This window comes from Pagrus major, chromosome 18 (assembly GCF_040436345.1).
Source record: "Pagrus major chromosome 18, Pma_NU_1.0".
NCBI lineage: Eukaryota > Metazoa > Chordata > Actinopteri > Spariformes > Sparidae > Pagrus > Pagrus major.
In genome coordinates this window covers 18,697,207-18,719,482 of record NC_133232.1, presented here as the reverse complement: position 1 = coordinate 18,719,482, position 22,276 = coordinate 18,697,207, and the positions used below count along the sequence as shown (strand labels likewise).

At 41.9% G+C, this 22,276-nt stretch overlaps 1 protein-coding gene across 4 annotated transcripts; it reads left to right on the top strand.

Annotated features, from left to right (window-relative positions):
• Window positions 1-1,276: 1,276 nt before the first annotated feature.
• Window positions 1,277-19,393, top strand: rps6kal (ribosomal protein S6 kinase a, like). 4 transcript variants are annotated; one of them, XR_012180412.1, is made up of 22 exons: window positions 1,277-1,572; window positions 4,137-4,196; window positions 4,293-4,409; window positions 4,498-4,579; window positions 4,713-4,793; window positions 6,187-6,266; window positions 6,951-7,057; window positions 8,060-8,097; window positions 8,367-8,509; window positions 8,620-8,690; window positions 8,792-8,880; window positions 9,124-9,188; window positions 9,553-9,655; window positions 9,841-9,965; window positions 11,194-11,316; window positions 11,908-11,997; window positions 12,086-12,244; window positions 12,329-12,490; window positions 12,651-12,727; window positions 14,030-14,147; window positions 14,237-14,358; window positions 14,492-14,573. XR_012180412.1 is itself a non-coding variant. In XM_073486395.1 (22 exons), the coding sequence occupies exons 1-22, from the start codon at window positions 1,546-1,548 to the stop codon at window positions 18,257-18,259; spliced, it is 2,184 nt and encodes a 727-aa protein (XP_073342496.1). In that variant the 5' UTR covers window positions 1,277-1,545; the 3' UTR covers window positions 18,260-19,393. The 4 variants fall into 4 exon arrangements, 3 of the variants coding, with proteins under 3 accessions (XP_073342496.1, XP_073342497.1, XP_073342498.1); XM_073486395.1 differs by lacking the exon at window positions 14,237-14,358 and adding an exon at window positions 18,134-19,393 and having other exon boundaries at window positions 14,492-14,632; XM_073486396.1 differs by having other exon boundaries at window positions 14,237-14,584.
• Window positions 19,394-22,276: the final 2,883 nt, after the last annotated feature.

Sequence of the window (22,276 nt, the reverse complement as noted above, 5' to 3'; positions counted from 1 at the left end):
TCTGGATACAGCGTCAGAGGACGTGCCCCGATTACTCCTATGACAGCTGCTCAGTGGCGCATGAAGATGAAACAGCCTGACTTCTTGGGTATAAAATTAACCAGATTTTCTGAGTCGTGAGGCCCGTAGATCATGAGCACTAGAGACTTCTGACGACCGAGCTGACAAACTTCCTGTTTAGCGCCCGGCTAACTTGAATGAGGATAAAATAATTTAATCATGCGGTTCTTCTAGACTTTCCAAATGTTATTGGGCCGAATGGCTCAAATTATGACAGTGAAACGAGTCATGACTCAGGGCTTGTGACGCTCAAAAAAATGTATCCACCGTTTTACAGACGCTTTTTTCACAATGTAAGCTTATGGGAAAAAGTATTTTTGGGCCGCAGGGCATCACGTGATGCTAAAGTTACATGGTTTGGTCACTACGACAAGTGGCTTCAAACCCTGAGCCACTTCCTGGGGGCTTGGCGTAAACACCCAGTCCAGACCGCTAGCTGCACAGCTAACCGAGCTAACGGCAGCTTAAGTTAGCAGGCGTTAGTGGATACTCGGGTGAGATGCTGCCCCCTGTTTGTTTTGGGTATGAATTTGAAAAGTGGCCAATTCTTACATATTGCACCTTTAATATATATATTTAGTATATTATTGTATATGTAACACCAATGAAGGTGACTGGGCTTGTTTTCATTCGGCAGGTGAAAGTTTTACATTTAAACTTGACTTGAACTTAGAGATTATGTCTACTGTGACCTTTGTGATTAAGATCTTAAGTCAAAGTTGTGTCTATGCGTTAAACAAATGGAGGGGAGTAGTTTCCTCAGCACACAAAGACTTTGTGCCTGTGGGTGGGAGAGAGACAGGGCTGCAGAGAAAGAGCTTTAAGCCTCTTATTTCCACTTGGACTGGGGAAAGACAGGCTTACGAAACACTGGCTTTAAAACATTCAACTGACACTCTTAAGATCAGAGGCTTAGACTCACGGCTCACCGGGAGAGGTGTTTGTCTTCCTCCCTAATGTTATCCCGCTGGGTCACCCATAATTTAAAGTCCTTGTCCGCCACAATGGCAGTGACTATTTCAGTCGCAAGCGAGCGGTCCATCACCCGGATGCATGTATGTCACACGCAGCGTGTCATGCAGCATCAAGTCCCCCCTCCACACGCCACCACGTCCGCTCTCCCTCCTCTCTATCTCGAGATCCGCTGCTTTGGTTTGGACGGGGGGAAATCCTTAACTGAATTGCGTCATAAATACGTCAATAAACTCTCATTCACTGACGATCAGGTACCACGATAGCCGCCATATTCGCATCCATGGCAGGGTAGCGGTGCTCTCGGCGAGTGTATGGTCCAGTCATCAACATCAACTATTCCCCGCACCGACCCCCAGATCCCGTCCCGATAGCTGTCCACAGCCTCGCAGCTTGCATCTGATCGTCAAAGCAGAAACAGCCGGACTTCCACGGAGGGGAAGACATGCAACGTGGAGCGGGGGTCTAGGTAGACTACGATGCCTTAGACTGAGAGAGGAATCCTGGCACAAGATGGAGGTAAACAGCGTTAGTAGTGAGGTGAGTTGATAAACGCGTGCCCTGTGTGTTAATTTGCTTTAGGCTGTTTTCGGTTTGTGCTGTCCCGTTAAGTTAGCTTGCCCCGCGAGGCTGGCTACGGCTTAAATTCGCGTCACGACCTGCAGCGCACCGTGATGCATGCTAACACGCTAGCTAGTGCTAACAGCTGGTGAGATGTTTATTTTTGTTGCACTGTCCGGGTTTGTTTGTTTGGTAGCCGCACCGCCGGGCTCTCACCGCCGCTCGTTATCTCGCACAGAGGACGGGCTCTTTGCCCCGTGACGCAGGAGCTCCGTTTAGCTTTTGTTGTTATTTACACTTGTCAAGAGGAGTTTGCTTCATAGCTAGCTTAGCCAATGTAGCATTAGCATTCGGTTAGCGTGCTAGCTGACAGCTTGCAAGCTTGAAACTTGGGAGACAAGTTTTGACTCAGCCTCTGTGTTCTAGTGAATGGAAGAGCAGGTAAAGTGTTTTTATGTATCTATAGTAGGGCTATAACAAGTTTCGGCATCGTTAAATTGATTTAAAGTTTAGCAATAGGTGTTTTAAATGTGGTCAGAGACGTCTTCACAGCTGAGGGCTGGCTTGTCAGCAGCTCGAGTGAAGTAGAGATGCTGTTATTAGCTGTAACTCTCGGTTTGTTAGCTACGTAATAACTCATAATTTCATTAAGACGTTTATCCAGACAGGTGGGAGTGTGTTAACTGCTAGCAAAGTGAAGTTTTTAATCAAGAATTATCGCTACTTTTTGTTTCCTCCAGGCTCATAACACCTGGGAGCTCCTATAGAATCCAAACCCTTGTATTGATAATAATAACGAGGCTAACTTGTCATCTTCAGACCTTTTACTTAAATAAGTGATATCTTTATAGAGACTTCTTGAAATGCTGTTAACTGTGGAAAGGTTCAGTTTTCTTCAGCATGGGCCCCCATGACGAGATATGTTTGCATTTGCAGCTAAGCCAACCTGACATCCTGAACCTCTTCATCTCTGGGATTCTTCACAGTCTTTCGCACCCACAGTACAAACTGTCTGTCTGACTGCTGGGACTGTGTTAAAGCCAGCAGAGAGCTATTGCAACATGCACTTCTGACCCAGTCTGATCTGGAGTCCTCTCTCCTCCTGTGATCACTCCTGGACACGGCACTCTTAATCCTTTTGTCGCTGAAGGATGTCGGTGTATGTAGGTGGCATGGAAATATTGTACAACGAACTGTAACGCTCCAAATATCAAAAGTCTTGCTACAGACAAGCACTTTAATCTGCTGCTCCTTTAAAAGCTGCCAAGATAACAGATGCGCAGACGTAAACATTAAGCTTAGCCACTTAAACTGGCCAAGTGGTGATGCTGCTTGTGTGTTCCACTTTGTATTGCTTTTGACTTTAAAGATGATCCTAACTCAAAGTGTTTTACAGCGTCAGTTATTAGGACATGATACTATCATCATGTATGGCTGTTGGAGATGGCATTCGAATGGCTGAAAAAGGCTCGACCGGTTTTGCGAAGAAGTGTAGGCTGCACTCTGTTACAAGCCTCGATGAGCCACAGCAAAGGTGGGAGTGAAAATGTATGTGTGAATTATGACAGAAGCACTGCCCTGGCTTTGGCTAGCCTGGATGTTACACTTGAGAGATGCACCGAGGCTTACATTCTGACATTTATCAGCGTGGTATCTTGCTTTGAAGTGTATTTCTTGACTGATCTGAATGTCTGTGTTGTTAATGTTAGCCTATAGAGCTGAGATATAGGAGAGTGGTTTGCTGGCCTCTGTTCTGAGGATGTACGTGAGTGTATGTTGGTGGCTCCACCCACTGAGTGGGCTTGCGTAGCGCTATGACTCATCCCCCCTCTTCAGAGGCTTGATGGAATTCAACACACAAACACGCTGGGCTGAATACATCATGCAGGCTGAGCTTCAGCACAGAACTGAAATATGCAGACCTGGTTAATGTCATGAGCGGTCAGTTTATTGTTTGATTTATTAGCTGAGATCTGACATTGCTCTGCTCACAATATGACTGTTTAAAAAAATAAAAGAGAGGCATAAAGGAGGCTCTTCAATGTACCTCTGAGTAGAACAAAGCATGTCTCTCTGTGGTGTTTAGAAAAAACAGCATCTTGCCACCACCATCATCCCGAAGCCCTGACCGAGCTGGACCCTAGTTTGTCCTCAAGAGGCCGAATGCTGACTGCAGCCCCAGCAAACATCAGCCTCTCAGAGCCAGTCAGACATGTTGTTTTTGCTCTGGCTGGGGATTAAGCTAGAATGCTAATAATGAGGGGCTTTATAGGGACAGGATGAGAGCTGGACAGCTGGATGGGCTGAGAGTATGGACTCCATACTGTTTGACAACAAATAGAGCGACGGTTCGAAAAGTAAAAGCGCACTGTTATTGCATGTGACTCATTGATTTCATCTGTTGAATCTTCCATCATACACGTGGGCGTGCGGCAGCTGCAGTCATAGTCCTGCTCCTCAGCTAAAAAACAAGGGCGAACGAGCTTTGTCAAAGTGTTTACTGTTCCATACTCCTCTGATGAAACTTGTTGGTTTGGCTGCAGGTCAATGGGCATCAGATCATGGACGAGCCCATGGAGGAGGGAGAGTCTTTCTCGCACTGTGTAAGTAATGATGGGGTTGAGGTCGTGGAGCCTATGTGTGTGTTTGTGCGTGTAGGATGACATACCTGTTGTCTCATACTGATACTGCTTGTGTAGGATGAAGGGACATATAAGGAGATTCCTATCACTCACCATGTGAAAGAGGGCTGCGAGAAAGCTGATCCATCTCAGTTTGAACTGCTCAAAGTCCTCGGCCAGGGCTCTTTTGGCAAGGTGAGGAAACAGAGCGGACCAATCGAATGTTTCCAACAGTGCGATCATCGTGGGCGTTTGTTTCTAAAAATTTCTCCTGTTCTTTCAGGTATTTCTTGTCCGAAAGATCCTGGGTCCAGATGCTGGTCAGTTATATGCAATGAAAGTTCTAAAAAAGGCATCTTTGAAAGGTAACGCCGTTTAGATTTTGATTTGCATCTACACAAAACACAGCACAGTGCAAACTGTGCAAATAGCCGGTATGTTCTGTCCTTAGTGTTGAATTTCTCTCTCTCACTGTCCCTTCCTGTTTGGTCTCTCCAGTCAGGGACAGAGTTCGCACTAAGATGGAAAGAGACATTTTAGTGGAAGTAAATCATCCCTTCATTGTGAAATTGCACTACGGTAAGACAAACATTCTTATTTGCTTAGTATACAGGCGATTTATATATAATCTTACAGATTACGTCCCAGTTCAGGTGGAATTAAGGATAAGCTTCTTATGTGCTTGTCCATGTTCATCATAACATTGTAAACGTAATTTATCAGAATGTTTTGAGTGTTATTACACATTTATTGATTATTAATCAGGCCCAATTGGTCAGGGTTATTATTAGAGTTATTACAGTTTTTAACACACAAAAAACATTGATTAAAGGAGCCCTATTGTGATTTTTTCTTTTTCTTTTCCTTCAGTGTTTTTTATACTGTAGGTTGTTGTGCATCTAAAAGGTCAGCCCAGAAAAACACTCCTCCTGAAAAACTTTGTCGGTATTCCCGCGTTTAATTCCGTGACTTCTTGACATCACACTACATCACCGTGTCACACATTTTCTTAATTTATGCCTGTATTCACAGTCGAAGGGAAGCTAACTGGAAGCTGAAAACACAACAAAACCCAACCGTAGACACAGTGCCTTGCCTTGCCTTGCGGTGCTGGCTCAGGCGCGTGTGTGAGCTGACCTGTCAGAGCAGACTGGTTATTTGGGAGGGGGGCCTTTGATTGACAGGAGCTAAAACAGAGCGACTCAGACAGACGGGGAAGACAGTGCTGCTATATGAGAAAATTGCGGGGGTTTTTTGAGCATTAAGGCATGTAAACCTGTTCTAGTAGTAACCCAAAATAAAATTATGAACTTGAAGCTGAAGTTGAACCTGAGCTTAATATGTCTCCTTTAAAATCAAGGGAACAATCTAATATCTATTTTAACTCGGATATATAAATATCATCATCTTGAATGTTAGCAAGTTGCTATTTTAAGTGTTGGCATGTGTCACTTGGAGATGAAATTCAGGGCCAACTGATGTTCAATGAAAGGCTGAAGGACTTAGCTGTCCTTCAGCCTTTCACTGAACTCTTCAAAAGAGCACATTTCTTTTCAAAAAATTTATAAAGCAGCCATTGCTGTACAACCTTCTTTCACATGAAAAAGATTATTTTTCTGAATAGTAACTGCTTTCAAGCCTTGTTAGCCCGCTTTACAACTACATACTCAATGTTAAGAATTTGTTTGTGCTTGCAAAGCCTTACAAACTGATGGCGGGGATGTCACGAGCCAAAAGCTCATGAATGTGCCAGGAAAAAATTGAAGTTACGTATCAAATAAACTTCCAGCAATAAATATCGTCTTATTTACTGATAGGCCAGTCAACAAGGCCGATATCAGCAGACACTGATGTTCAGCTGTTAAAGTGGTGCATCCCTCGTGTCATCCTGTTACCCAAACAACTGAGTGGTTTTGTTAAAATCATTACATATTTAGCTTGCAGGTAACTGACTTGTTTCCTTGTCTTCCAGCCTTTCAGACAGAAGGGAAACTGTATTTAATACTGGACTTTCTCAGGGGAGGGGATGTATTCACTCGCTTATCCAAAGAGGTAAGCTGACATCCTTACATCTCATTATACCTATTTGCACCTTTTTCTGTTATTTTTTTCTGTTGTAAAAAAGTAAAGCACCTCCTTTTCATTCATACATTTAAAGGTTTTTTACCCCCTAGTGTTTTAAACATATTTGTGAAAATCTGAGTCACATATGCCACAAGGTTCTTGTAGAAACTCCAAGGATTTTTAAGTTGACAGCTACTAATAGTCATGCAAATTTAGTATGCAAAAGTATTTAATTTTATAAGAGCGAAGTGCTGCGAAGTCATTAGTCGCATTTTATTCAAATTAAGACTTGAATTCTTCACAGAAACACGAGTGCTTTTCTCAGAATCTTTATTCCCTTTTAGGTCATCGGTTGCTTGTCAGTTAGAGGCTCCAATCAGCCCTTTTCAGATGCTTTCAGAGAACTCAAACAATGTGTGATTGTTCTCTAGACAGACCTTGTGTTGAAAGCATGTCTCAGAACCAAAGCGATAGCTGCTGGCACTGTCAAATCAACAGCTTGCTGAATCGTGTAACCTATTTGAAATGTTGATATTGTGACAATAATCATACTCTGTTTTCTCTGTTTGTGGTTACTGAAGCTTGATATTGAAGTTGTGTTTTTTGTTCTTTGCTGCTGAATTTTCTCTCCTTTTCTGAGTTCAGAGAGTAAATTTGTCCAGTTCTTATCAGGTTATGTTTACAGAGGAAGATGTGAAATTCTACCTTGCAGAGCTGGCCCTGGCCCTCGATCATCTGCACAACCTGGGCATAGTTTACAGAGATCTCAAGCCAGAGAAGTATGAAACCTCGACCTCACCTTCACCTTTGACCCTTTACACTTAAACTACACATGTACCGTCAGACTCAGAACGAACTTGCAAAGCTGTAATTTGTGTTCGGTTCCTTTTTATAGATATGTCTTTCAAAACCTCAGATGATTTTTGACTTGCACACATACACTGTATGGTTGTAGCTGTCATCACCTGGCACATTTTCAAAAAACCTCAGTGCTCCTATCCGTTCCTAACAACAATAGCTAATACTTGCTCAAGAGGTATTACTCGTCATTTCAGAAAGTGGACTCTAAATTCAAATTAAACTATTTCTGTTGTCATTTTACTATTTGGACATTGTTGTGAAACTCAAGATGTCCAACTCCCGTCCGTTTTACTTTCTCCTCCTCCGTACTGACTATAATGAAATAATGAATAACTGATATGAGTCTGACTGTGCTATGCGTGCGGTTCTCAAAGACCTAAAAGCAAAATTATTGTCTCATGTCATTAAGAGGAAATCATATTACGAGAATTAAAACATTTCCCACGTACTGTACTCATAAAGCATAGACCTAGAATAAAACATTTAAAAGATTTCATAACAAATGGCTCACAAGATTCATTTGTCCACTGATCATTTTTTATGTCCAAAATGATTCTGTTTAACTGATTTATGTGTTGTAGTGTTTTTCTGTACTTAACTTGACTTTCACAAGTAATTTCACACCATAACTTCACTAAACATCTATTGTCACACAGATCCACTCCAAGTTACACATTCTTGACTAGACCTTTCTTTAGCCTGAATAGTTTGGACTTTGTGACTACATGTGTCCAATGTAGCTTTGATTGGTGGACTTCAATCTGTTATATGTCACAATCAGCATTCCCTTTGAAACTTAAAAAATATATGTGCAAAGGTTTCTGAAGGCTTCTAGGTGATTTAAGCAGAAAACTAAGGCATGAGATGACTTACGTATTGTCGTGGTCGCTAACTTCTGAAAACCTGTTCTTGTCTTTCAGCATCTTACTTGATGAAGCTGGTCACATAAAGTTAACAGGTATGTCTTTGACATTATAAATGTAATTAATAAGAGTAATTGTATAGGCTGATCTACTTAATAGCCTGTATTTAATCTGTTTCATATTAAATGAGTGTGAACCGAGAATAGATGTGCGACCCCAATTTTGCCCTTAGGCTGACTTTCCTCAGCTGCTATTTTTATGATTCTTTAATCAGCACCTGAAGAATAAAAGCTCTGCATAGCATAGATGTGACTGTTCTGTCAGCTGTGTATTCACCATTTAACCTTGTGTTGCTGTTGTGCAGACTTTGGCTTGAGTAAAGAGTCAGTAGATGCTGATAAGAAGGCTTATTCCTTCTGTGGTACGGTGGAGTATATGGCCCCTGAGGTGGTCAACAGGAGAGGACACACACAGAGTGCAGACTGGTGGTCCCTGGGAGTACTTATGGTACACGAGCTCACACAACCCTTCACACACTGGCTCATCTTTTGTGCTTTGATATTTATATGAACTGATTAGAAAAATAAAATCCTGTTGATTATGTTTCCTTTCTGCAGTTTGAGATGCTAACGGGAACATTACCGTTCCAAGGAAAAGACCGCAATGAGACCATGAACATGATTCTCAAGTGAGTCATTAAGAATGATTAAGACAGAAGTGAGACAATTTTTGTTCAAGTTGATTTTTTCCTTATTCACTTGTGTCTCTCTGATCTTTTCTGCCCTCCAGAGCGAAGTTGGGAATGCCGCAGTTCCTAAGTTTGGAAGCCCAGAGTTTGCTGAGAATGCTGTTTAAACGTAACCCTGCTAACAGACTGGGTATGGTACATTAAAGCTGATTGTGTCTGTGTTTGTGTAACCTGTAGGAAATAAAAGAAAATGAGGTGTGTTGATCCTCACATTGCGCCACTCGCTCAGCTTGAGCTTGTTAACATTTTGGCATCCACTTAAATCACATGCTGAAAACCACTGAGAGAGAAATGTGTGAACGTGTTGATCCTGTGAAAACAATAAAAAGCCAACTTGCCAGGTTAACTGAACCCTAGTGATCTGTGTCTTTAGGGGCCGGGCCCGATGGAGTGGAGGAGATCAAACGCCACGCTTTCTTTTCCACCATCGACTGGAATGTGAGCGCACACACACAACCCTCTCATTTCTCACATACACGCATGTAACTCTCTAGCTTCTGCTGAGGATTCACACCTAACAAACGGTTGGCTTGGTGACTACTGGCCATCAGTCTTGGCCACACCATCCATGTTTGTGTGTGTCTGGGCAGAGGGCCAGTTCTCACTGTGTGTGCACTAATAGCCCTGCGTGAGTGTTTAAGAGCCAGCAGGATGCTATTGGCTGGACCGAGCTGTAGACGGATGGGAAGGGGGTTAATCTGGGAGGGGTCTTGGCTTCTCTTTCACATATGTTCAAACGCTCCAAACAGCCCGCGGTAGGTTTCAATTCCTATCGTGTATGTGTCTCCTGTAATTTCTGCAGAAACTGTACAGGAGAGAGCTCCAGCCCCCGTTCAAGCCCGCAGCAGGTAAACCAGATGACACGTTCTGCTTCGACCCAGAGTTCACCGCTAAAACGCCTAAAGGTAAAAATCTACACCTACACACACATGTCCTGTTCACATGCTTTTTGAGCTCAAAACCAACAGCCACTCCTGCAGCCATGGAAACTGTAACCGAGCACTGACTACAAGAAATAACTTCCAAAATTTTAAGTGGGTGTTTGTATGCTCATATGTCTATTTTTTTTAATTATCTTCTGTATATTTAGACTCCCCAGGTATCCCTCCCAGTGCTAATGCCCACCAGCTCTTCAAAGGCTTCAGTTTTGTTGCACCAGCCCCAATGGATGAGAACAAGAGCTCCCCGCTGCTCAGCATACTCCCTATAGTTCAGGTGAATACACACTGTCTCTGCTTTGCATAAGTCCTCTATTACGGTTGACACCTTAATTATTAACTTATTAACTTCAACGCACAGATGTATGTTTTAATCTTTAGCTGTTATGTGAAGCTTAGTTGGTTTGACAACAAGATACTGACAAGTGTTTTACCACGTTTTTATCTGGCAGGTACCTTGCAAAAAAAGTTGTTAACACTCCAGTTAACACATCTGTAACTGTTACAGAACTGTTATCACAACATGCAGGTTGACAAAACTCGATGAATGCTTTCCAAGTGGTGCTAACACGCATTCCTTTCTCAACTCTACTAACTGCCTGTGTTCAATTTGACACTTTCACACAGAATTGACTGCACTGGTCTTTTTCTGTATAATGAAGTGAAATTAAATAAAACCCAGTTGCTAAACTGCCACAGTTATCCTTAAGTTGTTGTTTTGTTCCACTTCATATATTCACATCACACATACACTGTCGTCCCCACACTTAGCATGGCTACGTTTATGCCCATAACTTTAATTTGACAGCATTTTGCACCATTATGTTAAGTGTGAGTAGGGTGCCAATACTACAATGGCTTGTAAATGGTGGTAAATCTGTGATGACAGTTTGACTGCTGAATATGTAATAACATTATCCACTGAAGCTCCACTCTGGCATATTTGTGAACAGAAGAACCCAACCGATACCTGATGCTAATACCAATATTAGGAAGTAAAACACTCTGATAGATATATCGGCCGATATATACACATATTTTGTTTGCAGCCATCCATCAAATGTGGTTATCAAACACTTATCTGACGGAGGCAGGATATTTTGCAGTTTAACAATAGTTGTCTAAAATGACTCCAGTGCACTGAAACAGTGAACTTATTGAGAAATTAGTAATTATAAATTATCCTAAGCATCTCTTTCTGCATTATAATTTATAATAAAATACTTTTTATATCAGCTCATCATCATATCGGAATTTATAAGCCGGTACCATAATCTTTCAAAGGCCAATATAACTGATTTATCAGTTGGGCTCTAGTTAAAATGATTGCTGTGGAGCACACACCATCAGGACTACAACACACTCTTGTTGTCTTGTACAGTGGACAACAGTCATCACAACATACCATGTCTTGGCATGTCATGTGAAGGACACTGGTGCACTTGATTATTTATTCAGTGAACATTAAGAAGGTAATACAACAGGTCAAATCTTGTTCTTTCCAGATGCACGGGGGCTCGGCCAAGTTCTCTGATCTGTACGAGCTGCAGGAGGACATAGGGGTCGGCTCCTACTCCATCTGTAAACGCTGTGTACACCGAGTCTCTGCCATGGACTATGCTGTGAAGGTGAATCCACTCTGCACCAATGCTAAATTTCTGTAGAGCCATGCTCCACAGTAAAATCACAAATTTGTTGGCCACTGAACAGCCCCACATGAGCCGTCGAAGGTTACGTTCCTGGCTGAAGGGCATCTCAGCAGTGGCTAATTAAGGATGGTCATGCACTTTCCATTGAAGTGAAGATTTATCATGCTCTCCTAGAATTTAACTAGTGACCTTTCAGTCTGAATCCTGCTTCTCCTACCACATTTAAAGTGCCAAATGATTATGTGTCATGTTCAATATCTGTAGTTGCATTGAGGATGTGGCAGTGTGGAATCTTTTTTTTTTATTTTTCAGTGGCTCTTTGGTAACTGTATTTTTTTCATTGAAATAGAAATGAGTTTTTTTGTGATTCCCGGGTAACTAAATTAGACGACTAATTTACCAAAACTTACGTTTTGGTAAGTTTCTGAACTAGAGTGAAAGAAATGACTGAAAATTGAACAAGCGTGTGAAATTGTGTGACGTCAAATGACCAGCAGAGGGCAGCACAGCTTCAGCAACTGAAGCAATATTGCAGCAACTTCTTAACATTTGTGTTTCCATGTTTCTCAGATAATAGACAAAATTAAGAGGGACCCCTCTGAAGAGATCGAAATCCTGATGCGATACGGGCAGCATCCCAACATCATCACTCTCAAAGACGTCAGTAATATTTGTTTGGAGTATTGTGAAGATTATAGAGTTGTCAGTCACCATACTGACAGGTCGTCCTTCTGTGTCCATGTGTCAGGTGTATGATGAGGGCAGGTATGTATACCTGGTGACGGAGCTGATGAAGGGAGGGGAGCTGCTTGACAAGATCCTCAGGCAGAAGTTTTTCTCTGAGAGAGAGGCCAGTGCTGTGCTCTACACCATCACCAAGACTGTTGACTACCTCCACTGCCAAGGGGTGAGGATACGCTTCTGTACATGTATGAGCACGAGTGACAAGTAGACTTCCTCTTCTCTAATGTTTTCTCCTCCTCCTCCTCAGGTGGTACACCGAGACCTGAAGCCCAGTAACATCCTGTATATGGATGACTCGGGAAATCCTGACTCCATCAGGATCTGTGACTTTGGATTCGCAAAGCAGCTTCGAGGAGGCAACGGCTTGCTCCTCACCCCCTGTTATACCGCCAACTTTGTGGCACCAGAGGTGAGAGAGGATGAGTGATGGAAGAAAGAGAAGAAAAACATGATATGGAGAAAGAGATGTAATTGGAGATAGGATATAAAGTGGACAGTTGCACATAAAATTCCCATTGTCATTTTGAGTCCCTAATAGTTTGTCTTTGTTTTTGTTTGTGTGTCTCCAGGTACTAATGCGGCAAGGTTATGATGCAGCCTGTGATATATGGAGTCTTGGTGTTCTACTGTATACAATGCTGGCAGGGTAAGACCGCACTCAGCAACAACTGTTGGACAAATTTGGCTTAAATGTGGGTGGAAATGATTAATAGTGAAGCATGAAGTGTCCAAATTTCTCCTCCAGTCTAATGGCTTTGCAAACACTGAGCTCAAAATAGAGGCCATACATCAGAGCTCCTGTCACCTAAGGCCTTTATACAGTGGGGGGGCGTTTGTTTCGTGCGATGAATTTGCGTGTCAGTGTTAACTGTTGTTTTTGTTGGACTTTCACACTTAACGTGAGTATTACAGGGCAAAAAGCTTTTTTTTTCATAACAAGGTCGATTTTTTCATCTTTTACACTATGAACATACAGTAGAGAGAGAGGGAGACAGAGAGAGTGTATGACCGGATGATGTTGAATCTGTCTTTTATTTGTGAATCTATTTAAGCCTTTTATTGAACATGTGTTGCAACTGTCGTAAATTTGCATCACTGCTGCTATGATTAGGCTACTGTCAGGCTTGGCAAGTGACGGAATACATGTAACAGGATCACGTTATTAGGATAGAAAAAAAGGTGACTGTATTCAATCAAAGTTACAGAAGAAAATGGGTAGTTAGATTACAGATACGTTTTGTAAAAAATGGGGATCGCTAACAGGATAACAATTTTCAAAAAAGAATAATATACTAGTCTGTAACCATGCACATGTGCACACATGACAACTCATGAGTCTAACACAACATCACTATGGCATATGTGCAGTCACACATATGCAAAATCAACAGTGGAGAATATTATTTATATATATATATATATATATATATATATATATATATATATATATATATATATATAAATACATACATACATACATACATACATACATACATACATACATTGTTGTGCATGCATACATACATACACACACAGTGCCTCACATCCTGCACTGCCTACATTCAGCACCAGCAGGTTATTTTCATTCACCTACCGTAGCCATAGTTGGATGCGAACTCTACACAGGAGTATTTCGCATTTTGGTGTAATTTATTCTTCACGTCCCTGGTGTGTAAGGCCTTTACTCTGCTCATGCTGTATGTTTTATTATGGGCATTAAGTGTGCACAGGCTGAAGTTTGGAGCAGTGGATTAAATTTACAGAGTTGTAAAGTCACCACTGCCTCCCATTATAATTTCAGATAGTTTTATTTATGGTGTGTTTAACTACCAGAAAGTTGCAGCAAAGATTTGCACATGAGTATACAGTAGTATTCACATCTATGAAATGAAATGCATCTTGTAATTGATTGTTTGTTTTCCCTAATCTCTGCTTTTACCCCCGTCAGGTACACGCCGTTTGCTAATGGGCCAAACGACACACCGGAGGAGATTCTACTCCGGATAGGATCTGGAAAGTTTTCTTTGACAGGAGGAAACTGGGATACTGTATCAGACACCTCAAAGGTACACACACTTTTTTGCTTCAAACTGGTGGTGTGACTTCAATACATATTTTCAAAGTCTAATACTAATAATCTTTCTGTTTTTTTTAGTCTGTAAAGGACTTTGTACACTTGTTTTTGAAAAGTGCGCCACAAACTGGACGTAGAACAGTTGACTGAACAACAAAGACGACATCTTTTTCTTATGTGTGCTTAAATGGCTGAGACATGTTGTGAGTTTATCTATCAAAAAAAATCAGCCAGTCCAGTCTGTGGCAACACAATAAATAAACCTGCCGAGCATTTAAGTTTACAGGAAGGACACACACATTTAAAATCCTGTTCATTCCTCGTGTTGTTTTCCAGGACCTGCTGTCTCATATGCTCCATGTGGACCCTCACCAGCGATACACAGCAGAGCAGGTTCTAAAGCATTCCTGGATCACCTGCAGAGATACACTACCACACTTCCAGCTCACACGCCATGATGCACCACACCTTGTCAAGGTGAGTGTATTCTGTATATCCTCCTAATTAACAAGCAGATAAAGGCACAGGAACTAAAACGTGACCTTGCTGGCAAAGGTAGTTATCCTGCTGAAATCTGAAATCATTTGCTACCATGTGACAGAAGAAAGGCAATTGTAAGCTCACAGTTAAGGTGGGATACATGGTCTCACATGTGTTGGGTAACGTTTCTAAACATGGAACCACATCACCTCTCCAAACCAGAAGAGGGTCTGATCTCCTATGTGAAGTCATACCCTCGCGGTGCCTGTGCCTCTTGACATTTAAAAGCAAGCGTGATCCTTGATGATTCATACACTTTTCAGCTCATCTATTGCTAATACCAAATCCAACTGAGCAGATGTGTCCACCCCTCTATCCTCTCTTACCACATATGCAGGTCAGATGATTCTTTCAAGTGGAACCCATCAGGTCATATATTTGGCACAGGAGGTCGAGTACACAGTACGTGTGGTGTTGAAGCGGTTTAAGCCGTGAGGAAACTGTTGCTAGGTGACTGACAACAATAAAGGATGTTTCCTTTTTTAGGTTTCAATAATGATCAAATTTTATTTTCACATTCTAAAATCAGGTGTAGGAGAGATGGGATAAAATAGTAGATGGTAAAACTGGAATCAATCAGACATTTTCCATTTATAAAGTCATGAGGACCATATCAGCATGTCTCTACTTGAAGACACAAAAGGTCACAATAAAAAAACAACACAACAGAGCAAACTTCCCCCATCTTTCCATGCAGGGTCAGTTTTCCTTAGACCCCCCACAGAGGGAGGTAGTCTGGGCAGCGTCCTAAGTCAACTTCTCTTAATCCCAGGTAGCAGCAGCTGTTCATTAAAGTACTCTTAAATGGCTGAACTCTTCCCCGAATCATGCAGAGGCCAGCCACCCTGTGCAGAAGTCTGTGATCTTGTTCTTGCAGTTACAACCCAAAGCCTGTGATCATAGGTGAGGGTCTGAACAAAGATCAACAGTAAATAGAGAGCTTTACTTTGTGTCTCAGTTCTGTCTTCCCCACCATAACAACAGACACTCCTTTTTTCTTGATGCCTTCACAGATCTTTCCCTGTACATGTCATAGAAATACAGTATTTTATCTGTTATACTTGTAATGCTTGAACTCCTGAAGCGTTTTCATGCAGTGAACAACCTGTTTGACCTGATCCCCCGCAGTCCTCTGTTATTTCTGAGCTGTGGTGGCTGTGGAGGCCAGCAGCATAAACAAGGTCACTGTCATGTCTACGGGGCAATTTTAATGCATGCGTTGGAACACTGCACATTATCCAAGGATAGTATCACTATTAAGGGATCCACCTCGTCAGCAACAGTATTCAGTTCTGACAAAGCCCCTGCCTGCGGCACCAGACAGTTCAGTTAATTGTCAGGAAAGATGGATGGTCAATACATTCACTGATGCTTCTATTAGCATGACTGCAACCGTGTATCATCTTTATACCCGTGAATTTGAATGGTGTTGTTGCTGACTCATCCTGTTCATGGTCATGAATCCCACTGCTGTCAGTGATCTATTCTTGCTCTTCTCCTTTCTCTCACATGTGATTCAAGGTCTGACAAATAGTTTATATTGAAATGTACTGCTATGATGTGTTATTTTTGTGCCCGTTAGCTTGAGCAAGTCCATTCATGTGTTCTGGCTTATACAGATTACATTTCTCGTTTTCCTTGCTTTTTTTTTATTTTATCAATACTTATCGGACAGTAGATGCTACAATTACAAACTGATGGTGTCTGCTCTGTACAGCAGCTGCAAAATCACAGCACAGAGCAACAAGAATCATAATGCACTTATTATGTGATGAGAGTAAAGGCCCTGACACACCAAAGTGACATCAAAGAACAAGCTGCCATCAAGGCTGACTGTTGCGTCACCTCACGTCTCCTGTGTCTCTGCCAAAGAGCTGCACTTGAACACACCGTGAAGACTACAGCTGATGGCCTACGCCTGCGTGAAAGGAAATACCTCTGAGCATATACCAACTGCAGCTAAATGCCGCAAATAGCCCTGGCAAAAAGGCAGAGGAGAAAAAAACTGAGGGGAAACAGTGCTAAATGTGTGAAATTGTGGATACTACAGCAACAGGCTCAGGGGGCTTTCACTTCTTTTTGTCGTTTCTCTTTTCGTGCACTCATCTGCTTACCTGAACAGCCAATCAGAGTGATTTCTCTTGACGACAAGCCACTGCCAATTCTACATGCTCAATCAGCCAAAAAGCCCCCAACAAGGGCTGTCCAGCACTAATGGTGCAGAACACAGACAGCCTTGACAATGTCCGAAGGCCATCCATCGGCCTGGTTTGTCAGGGTCTTAGGGAATAGGCGCCTATTTGGCAATATCTAGCATTTAAACCTCATGCTAACAGGGAACCTAATAATGTCAGTCATAGAGAAAGAGTTGGTTACCTCACTGAGAAGTTGGAGGTGTGCAGCCTGTCGCCTGTAGCTCTTCATCTAACAACTCATTCCTGTTTCATTACTCTTAAAACTACTCCGACATACTTTAAACTGAATAAATGCCTATAATGACTGCTGTTTTGCTCTGTAGATGCATCTTCGATAAATGATAGCATTAAGTGCTAAACTCAGTGGACATATTACATTTCCTGTGACTACAATACATCATAATAAAGGTCAAACTGTGTTTCACCAGTTAAAGGCTTTTAATGTGACGCTGCAGCAGAAGGAAATGTTCGGTTTGCATCAGCAGTTAATTAATACAGCGCTGTACAGGGTGTGAGCGTCTTGTAAAAAGCCTGGTGTAATCGAGTTTAATGGTTGGTGGGGCAATATCATCACCATGGCAACTCTACTTCCTTGAACTTTCTTCAAGTGGACACCTTTTCTGTCAGGGACACATCAGTGTGTCTACGGCGCCAAACAGTATTTTGGAATATTTTTTCGGCGTGTTTGTCTCAATTGGATAATGACGGCAAATGAGTGGAGAGAAAGTTGAGAGGGAGGAAGTGGGATAACTGAGGAAGTTGTAATTTCATGAGCATGCATCATTGTAACTCAACCTCGTGACCTTGTCTGCCTGCACCTCAGCTCATAGTATTCACTTGTGAATACTTCTACTTTTTAAGATGTATCTGCACCTGTTAGGTTTCAGTGCTGCTGCCCTTCTGCAAATGTTACTACTACTACTACTGTATGACATGTACCGATTCATCTCCCTAGATAATAAAAACATGCAGTGAATTCAATAACATGTTAACTAACTCACCCAGAATCTGAAAAACCTGTCAAGATTGGAGTGTTGGATGAAACTTGGATGATATTTATCCAAATTAGCAGAGAAATTGAGGACTGATCTTCTGTACACAGGAAGAAGAAGAATCCAAACTTCTTTGCTGGGGCTTCGCAGTAAAATGAGCTACAACACAAAACAAATTGTTAACAGAATTAGCTCAAAGTTGGAGTTGTGTATCGATTTAAAAGTTAAGTGTTCATTCTGTTGTTTTCCAGGGAGCCATGGCTGCCACCTACTCAGCACTGAGCCAGAAGACAAGTCAGCCTGTGTTGGAGCCTGTGGCAGCGTCTAGTCTAGCCCAGAGACGCAGCATGAAGAAACTCACCTCAACAGACATGTAGACACACACACACACACACACACACACACACACACACACCGCTCCTCCGCCCTCCAGTTTTGACCTCACTCTCAGTCGGACTTTCATACGCAAAAAGACGCACGCAGACCGAAGTCCCGGCCAGTCAGACCTACTGTCTCCCTTTTTTAAATCTATTTATTTGACCCGACATATGCACGCATACACACACATGCACACTCACACTGGACGAGGTTGCTCTTGAAGAAGTCAGCTGAAGCGGAAGAGGGGAAACTCACATATCTGTTACTGCTGGGGAGACAGACTTGTATTTATTTCCACAGCTTTCATATGCACTCGCCCTCCTCGCCTTTCATTCTTTCTTCCTCGCGTGGGGAAGAGACGCACCAGCTGATGTTCTCCTTCACTGTGATTGGCTGATTCAAAGCTGCTTCGGTAAACTGTGCCCTCCCCCCTCCCCACTGCTCTTCATCTGCACTCTGCCATCCTCCTCCTCCTCAGTTCTCTCTCCCTCTCTTGTTTGCTTTCGCTCTCTGAACTTGTTTTCTCCAAAGTGAAGTAATGGTTTATGTGTGAGAGTGTTGACAGGATGATATTGACTGAGGGACAATGTTAGAGTGTTTCCGCTCTTAAAAATAAAAAAGATCAGAGTCTGATTGTGGCAGATTTAAAAAAGTAACTCAGGATCAAAATCATCTGCCGGCACTTTTGAAAACATAACAGCATGTGTGGACAGAACCTGTATTTCTTTTCCCTTACGATTCACACCCTGACTCATGTTACTTTGTGATGCTAACAATGTATCAAAAGAGGTAAAATAAGCTGCAGATGGACAGAAGATAAGGTGAAACCATGCGGTAACGATAACAGAAATCCTAGTTTGCAAAAAATATATATAAATATATATAATAAAGATGACTAAGATGAAGAGCATGTGGGGGAGCTGTAGGGATTTCTCTGGGGGGGACGGGACGCACCCTGTCGAACCAGAGAGGCTGAATTAAAATATATTAAAAAAAAACATTTCCATGGATATCTCTTCAAAAAGACATTGTGGAAATTGTATGATATTGTATTTATTTCATTTGATTTTTAAGATTCTATTTTTCTTTCAAGTTCTGTATATATTGACATTAAAGATCATTATTGACATGCATTTAGTGTGGTCTGAGCTGATTTGTTCCGTCACACAACGCACCACAAACATCTGTTTATTGTTCATGTGGAATTGAAAAGTGTATGGGCAACAGTATGGTCATCAATATAACAGCAAGACTGCATAACCTTGGCTGATCAGCCGCCATTTTGTTCATAAGTTGCACTTGCAAGATGACATATCGAATTTCCTTCCTTCATGGTGAGGTACAACATGTTTTCATCGTCTACTTTCTGATAAAACCATTAAAAATGTTATCTGTGACATGTTAAAACATAGCTATAGTAGCACAAGTAGACAGTGTTATATTGTCGGCATACTCATGTGAGTTACACAGTAATATCAGCCACTATAAATTCCTGTACTGTGAAGTGAGGTTGTAGCGAAATACCTGGGTTCATTGACTTAAAGTAGAATTACCCACCTCGTGGTTGTATGCCTCCTCCAACCGGTCAAGTTACAGTTCACCTCCATGACTGCCCCGATTTACAGTATATATGTAGGCTAGTGAAAGGTTCGAATGAATTTAATAGATGGTATTAAGTGTAGTTCTTGGCAAAATGGACTATTAGAGAGCTTCATCACATGGTGCAGCAACAATCACCTGAAGATCAATATCAGCAAAACCAAAGAGCTTGTGTTGGACTACTGCTGTCTATCTATTGGTGTGTACGTTCATTGACAGAATTCCTTTTATGTGTTCTCATGTTTGGGCAATAGAACACAAAGACGCTACAGGTTTACCAATTTAATATCCGCCCAAATATAAAATGTGGTCCACAATGTCCACCAATGTTTTTGCTGATGATGTCACAGTGTAGTTGACCTTTGACCTTTTGGATATAAAACCTCATCACTTCAGCGTTTTATACTGGTAGACATTTTTGACACAATTACTAATAGGCATATGAATTCCTGTGATATCACTCAGGACTGACACCCCTGAAAACATAGAAATCTCAAATATCTCAAAACCTTATGCAAATTAAAGCAGCTTTAATTGATTTTTATGGCCACTATTGGGAAATGGAATAAGATAAATACAATACTGACATATTATCATCTCTTAAAGGTCATATGGTGAATATGATGAAAAAATTTAAATGTTGATGAATATTGACACATCCAGCAGAGAAGAAGCTACATCAGTCGTGTTTCTGGCCTCCAACATTCACTCAGCAAATGTTTTATTTGCCATCAACTCCTGAGGGAAATATGTTTCTTTAGCTGCTATATGCTCTTTGCTAAAGTTAATCTGTCATTTGGTGCTGGACAGGTAGCTTACAGTCGGTTTATCAGAGCTGTTTTCATTATAAACAGCTGCTGGTCACGGCTGGAAATATTGATAATAACATTGTGAGAAAATCAAAACACTAAAGTTGAGGGATGTAAAACCAAAACAATGAGTTAATCGATGCTACAACGCTTCGTTTGGTGAACTCTGTGGGTTTCTCATTAAGAGCGAGCTTTCACATAACATGTAGTCATTTGATCCATTGTTAATAAAAAAAAATTCAAAAAATGATGCAGCTTTAAACTCAAAGTATTTCCCATGGTTAGATAATAGGGTTAGGGCTGTGACAACAATATTTTGTTATTTATTCATTGATGAGTGAATTAAACGTGTAGCCTATCAAATGAAAAAAATGTGAAAAATGATCACAATTTCCCAGAGCCCAAAGACTCTTAATTCACTACCTGAAGCCACAAATACATTAAAGCGGTGACAGAGAACTTTTCAAATCCCCCCAGTTTAAAAGGTTACTTTTAAGAAGCTGTAACCAGCAAATGTTTAAAAATAATTGGCAACTTATTTTCTTTCCATATATCAATGGATTAATAGACTAGTTGTTGCTGTTTTAGTTATGAGAACATGTTTTTTGTAAAAATGTGAACAGACCCTTTTAAAAAATGACCACATCCCAAGCTGCTTCATCTCCCTTTGTGTCCTCCCAACATAGATGAGATGCAGAGCGTGTTAGCCGCCGCTAGGTGGTATCACTATCCAGTACATGAGAAGTTATTGGGCTGTTGAACACACAGCGTCCCTCAGTGGGTCTGTGTCCTACCCTTATGTAAATGATCAGTCTCGCCTGCTTCCATTTTGTCTGTCCAACCCCCCACTCCCCCAAGACTATGAGCTCCTCTAACCAGTGGTGTGTAAAGTGTGTGTGTGTGTGCGTGTGTGTGTGTGTTTGTGTGTGTCAGAGCTGTCATGACCAGACAGCAGAGGATGGAGATCTAGGGAGGAAAGCAGATGGATTGAGGCACAAGGACTGCTCCCATCAATGCACACACATTACACACACACACACACACATTGGCCTATGGAGCAGCTGTTGTCCTTTTTCTGCGACTGTCCGAGCTGACTCCATGTCCTCCTCCTCCTCCTCGCTCTCTCTCTCTCTCTCTCTCTCTCCTCTCTCTGTGCTGGATCAGATGCATTTCACAGTCAGCCTGGGAGCTGAGAGGTAAACAGTGGGGCTAATTGTTTTGACATACTGCTCTTTGTTTTGGCCTCCTGGTGCTAATCAACCACTTGGCTAATAAGTCTGCCTGGCAAGGAAAACACAACTGTGTTTAGGCTGGGAGGAAGTAAAATAAAAAAAGGGGGGGGGACAGGTGCTGCAGTCATAGTTGCAGTCCACATTTTGCTCGTCATCCAGAGTTCCCACAGTGCTGCTGTGGCTGGGTAGCGCCCCACTCAGGTGTGAATCTATTTATCCTCATTAATGAGCGTCTCCCCAAAGTCAGCCAATTAACACGCTGCTCCTAATGAAGCCATTAGCTGTCAGATGAGGTAGAGGCAGTGCTTGTCATCGGTCCACTGTGTGCATGTGTCTGTGTGTGTGTGTGTGTGTGTGTGTGTGTGTGTCCGCTCTT

Excerpts from the sequence above, each read along its gene's own strand:
- rps6kal (XM_073486395.1), top strand. The coding sequence starts at position 1,546 with ATGGAGGTAAACAGCGTTAGTAGTGAG. Across the intron at positions 4,794-6,186 it reads CATTGTGAAATTGCACTACG|CCTTTCAGACAGAAGGGAAA; the intron begins GTAAGACAAACA and ends CTTGTCTTCCAG. Across the intron at positions 12,491-12,650 it reads CCAACTTTGTGGCACCAGAG|GTACTAATGCGGCAAGGTTA; the intron begins GTGAGAGAGGAT and ends GTGTGTCTCCAG.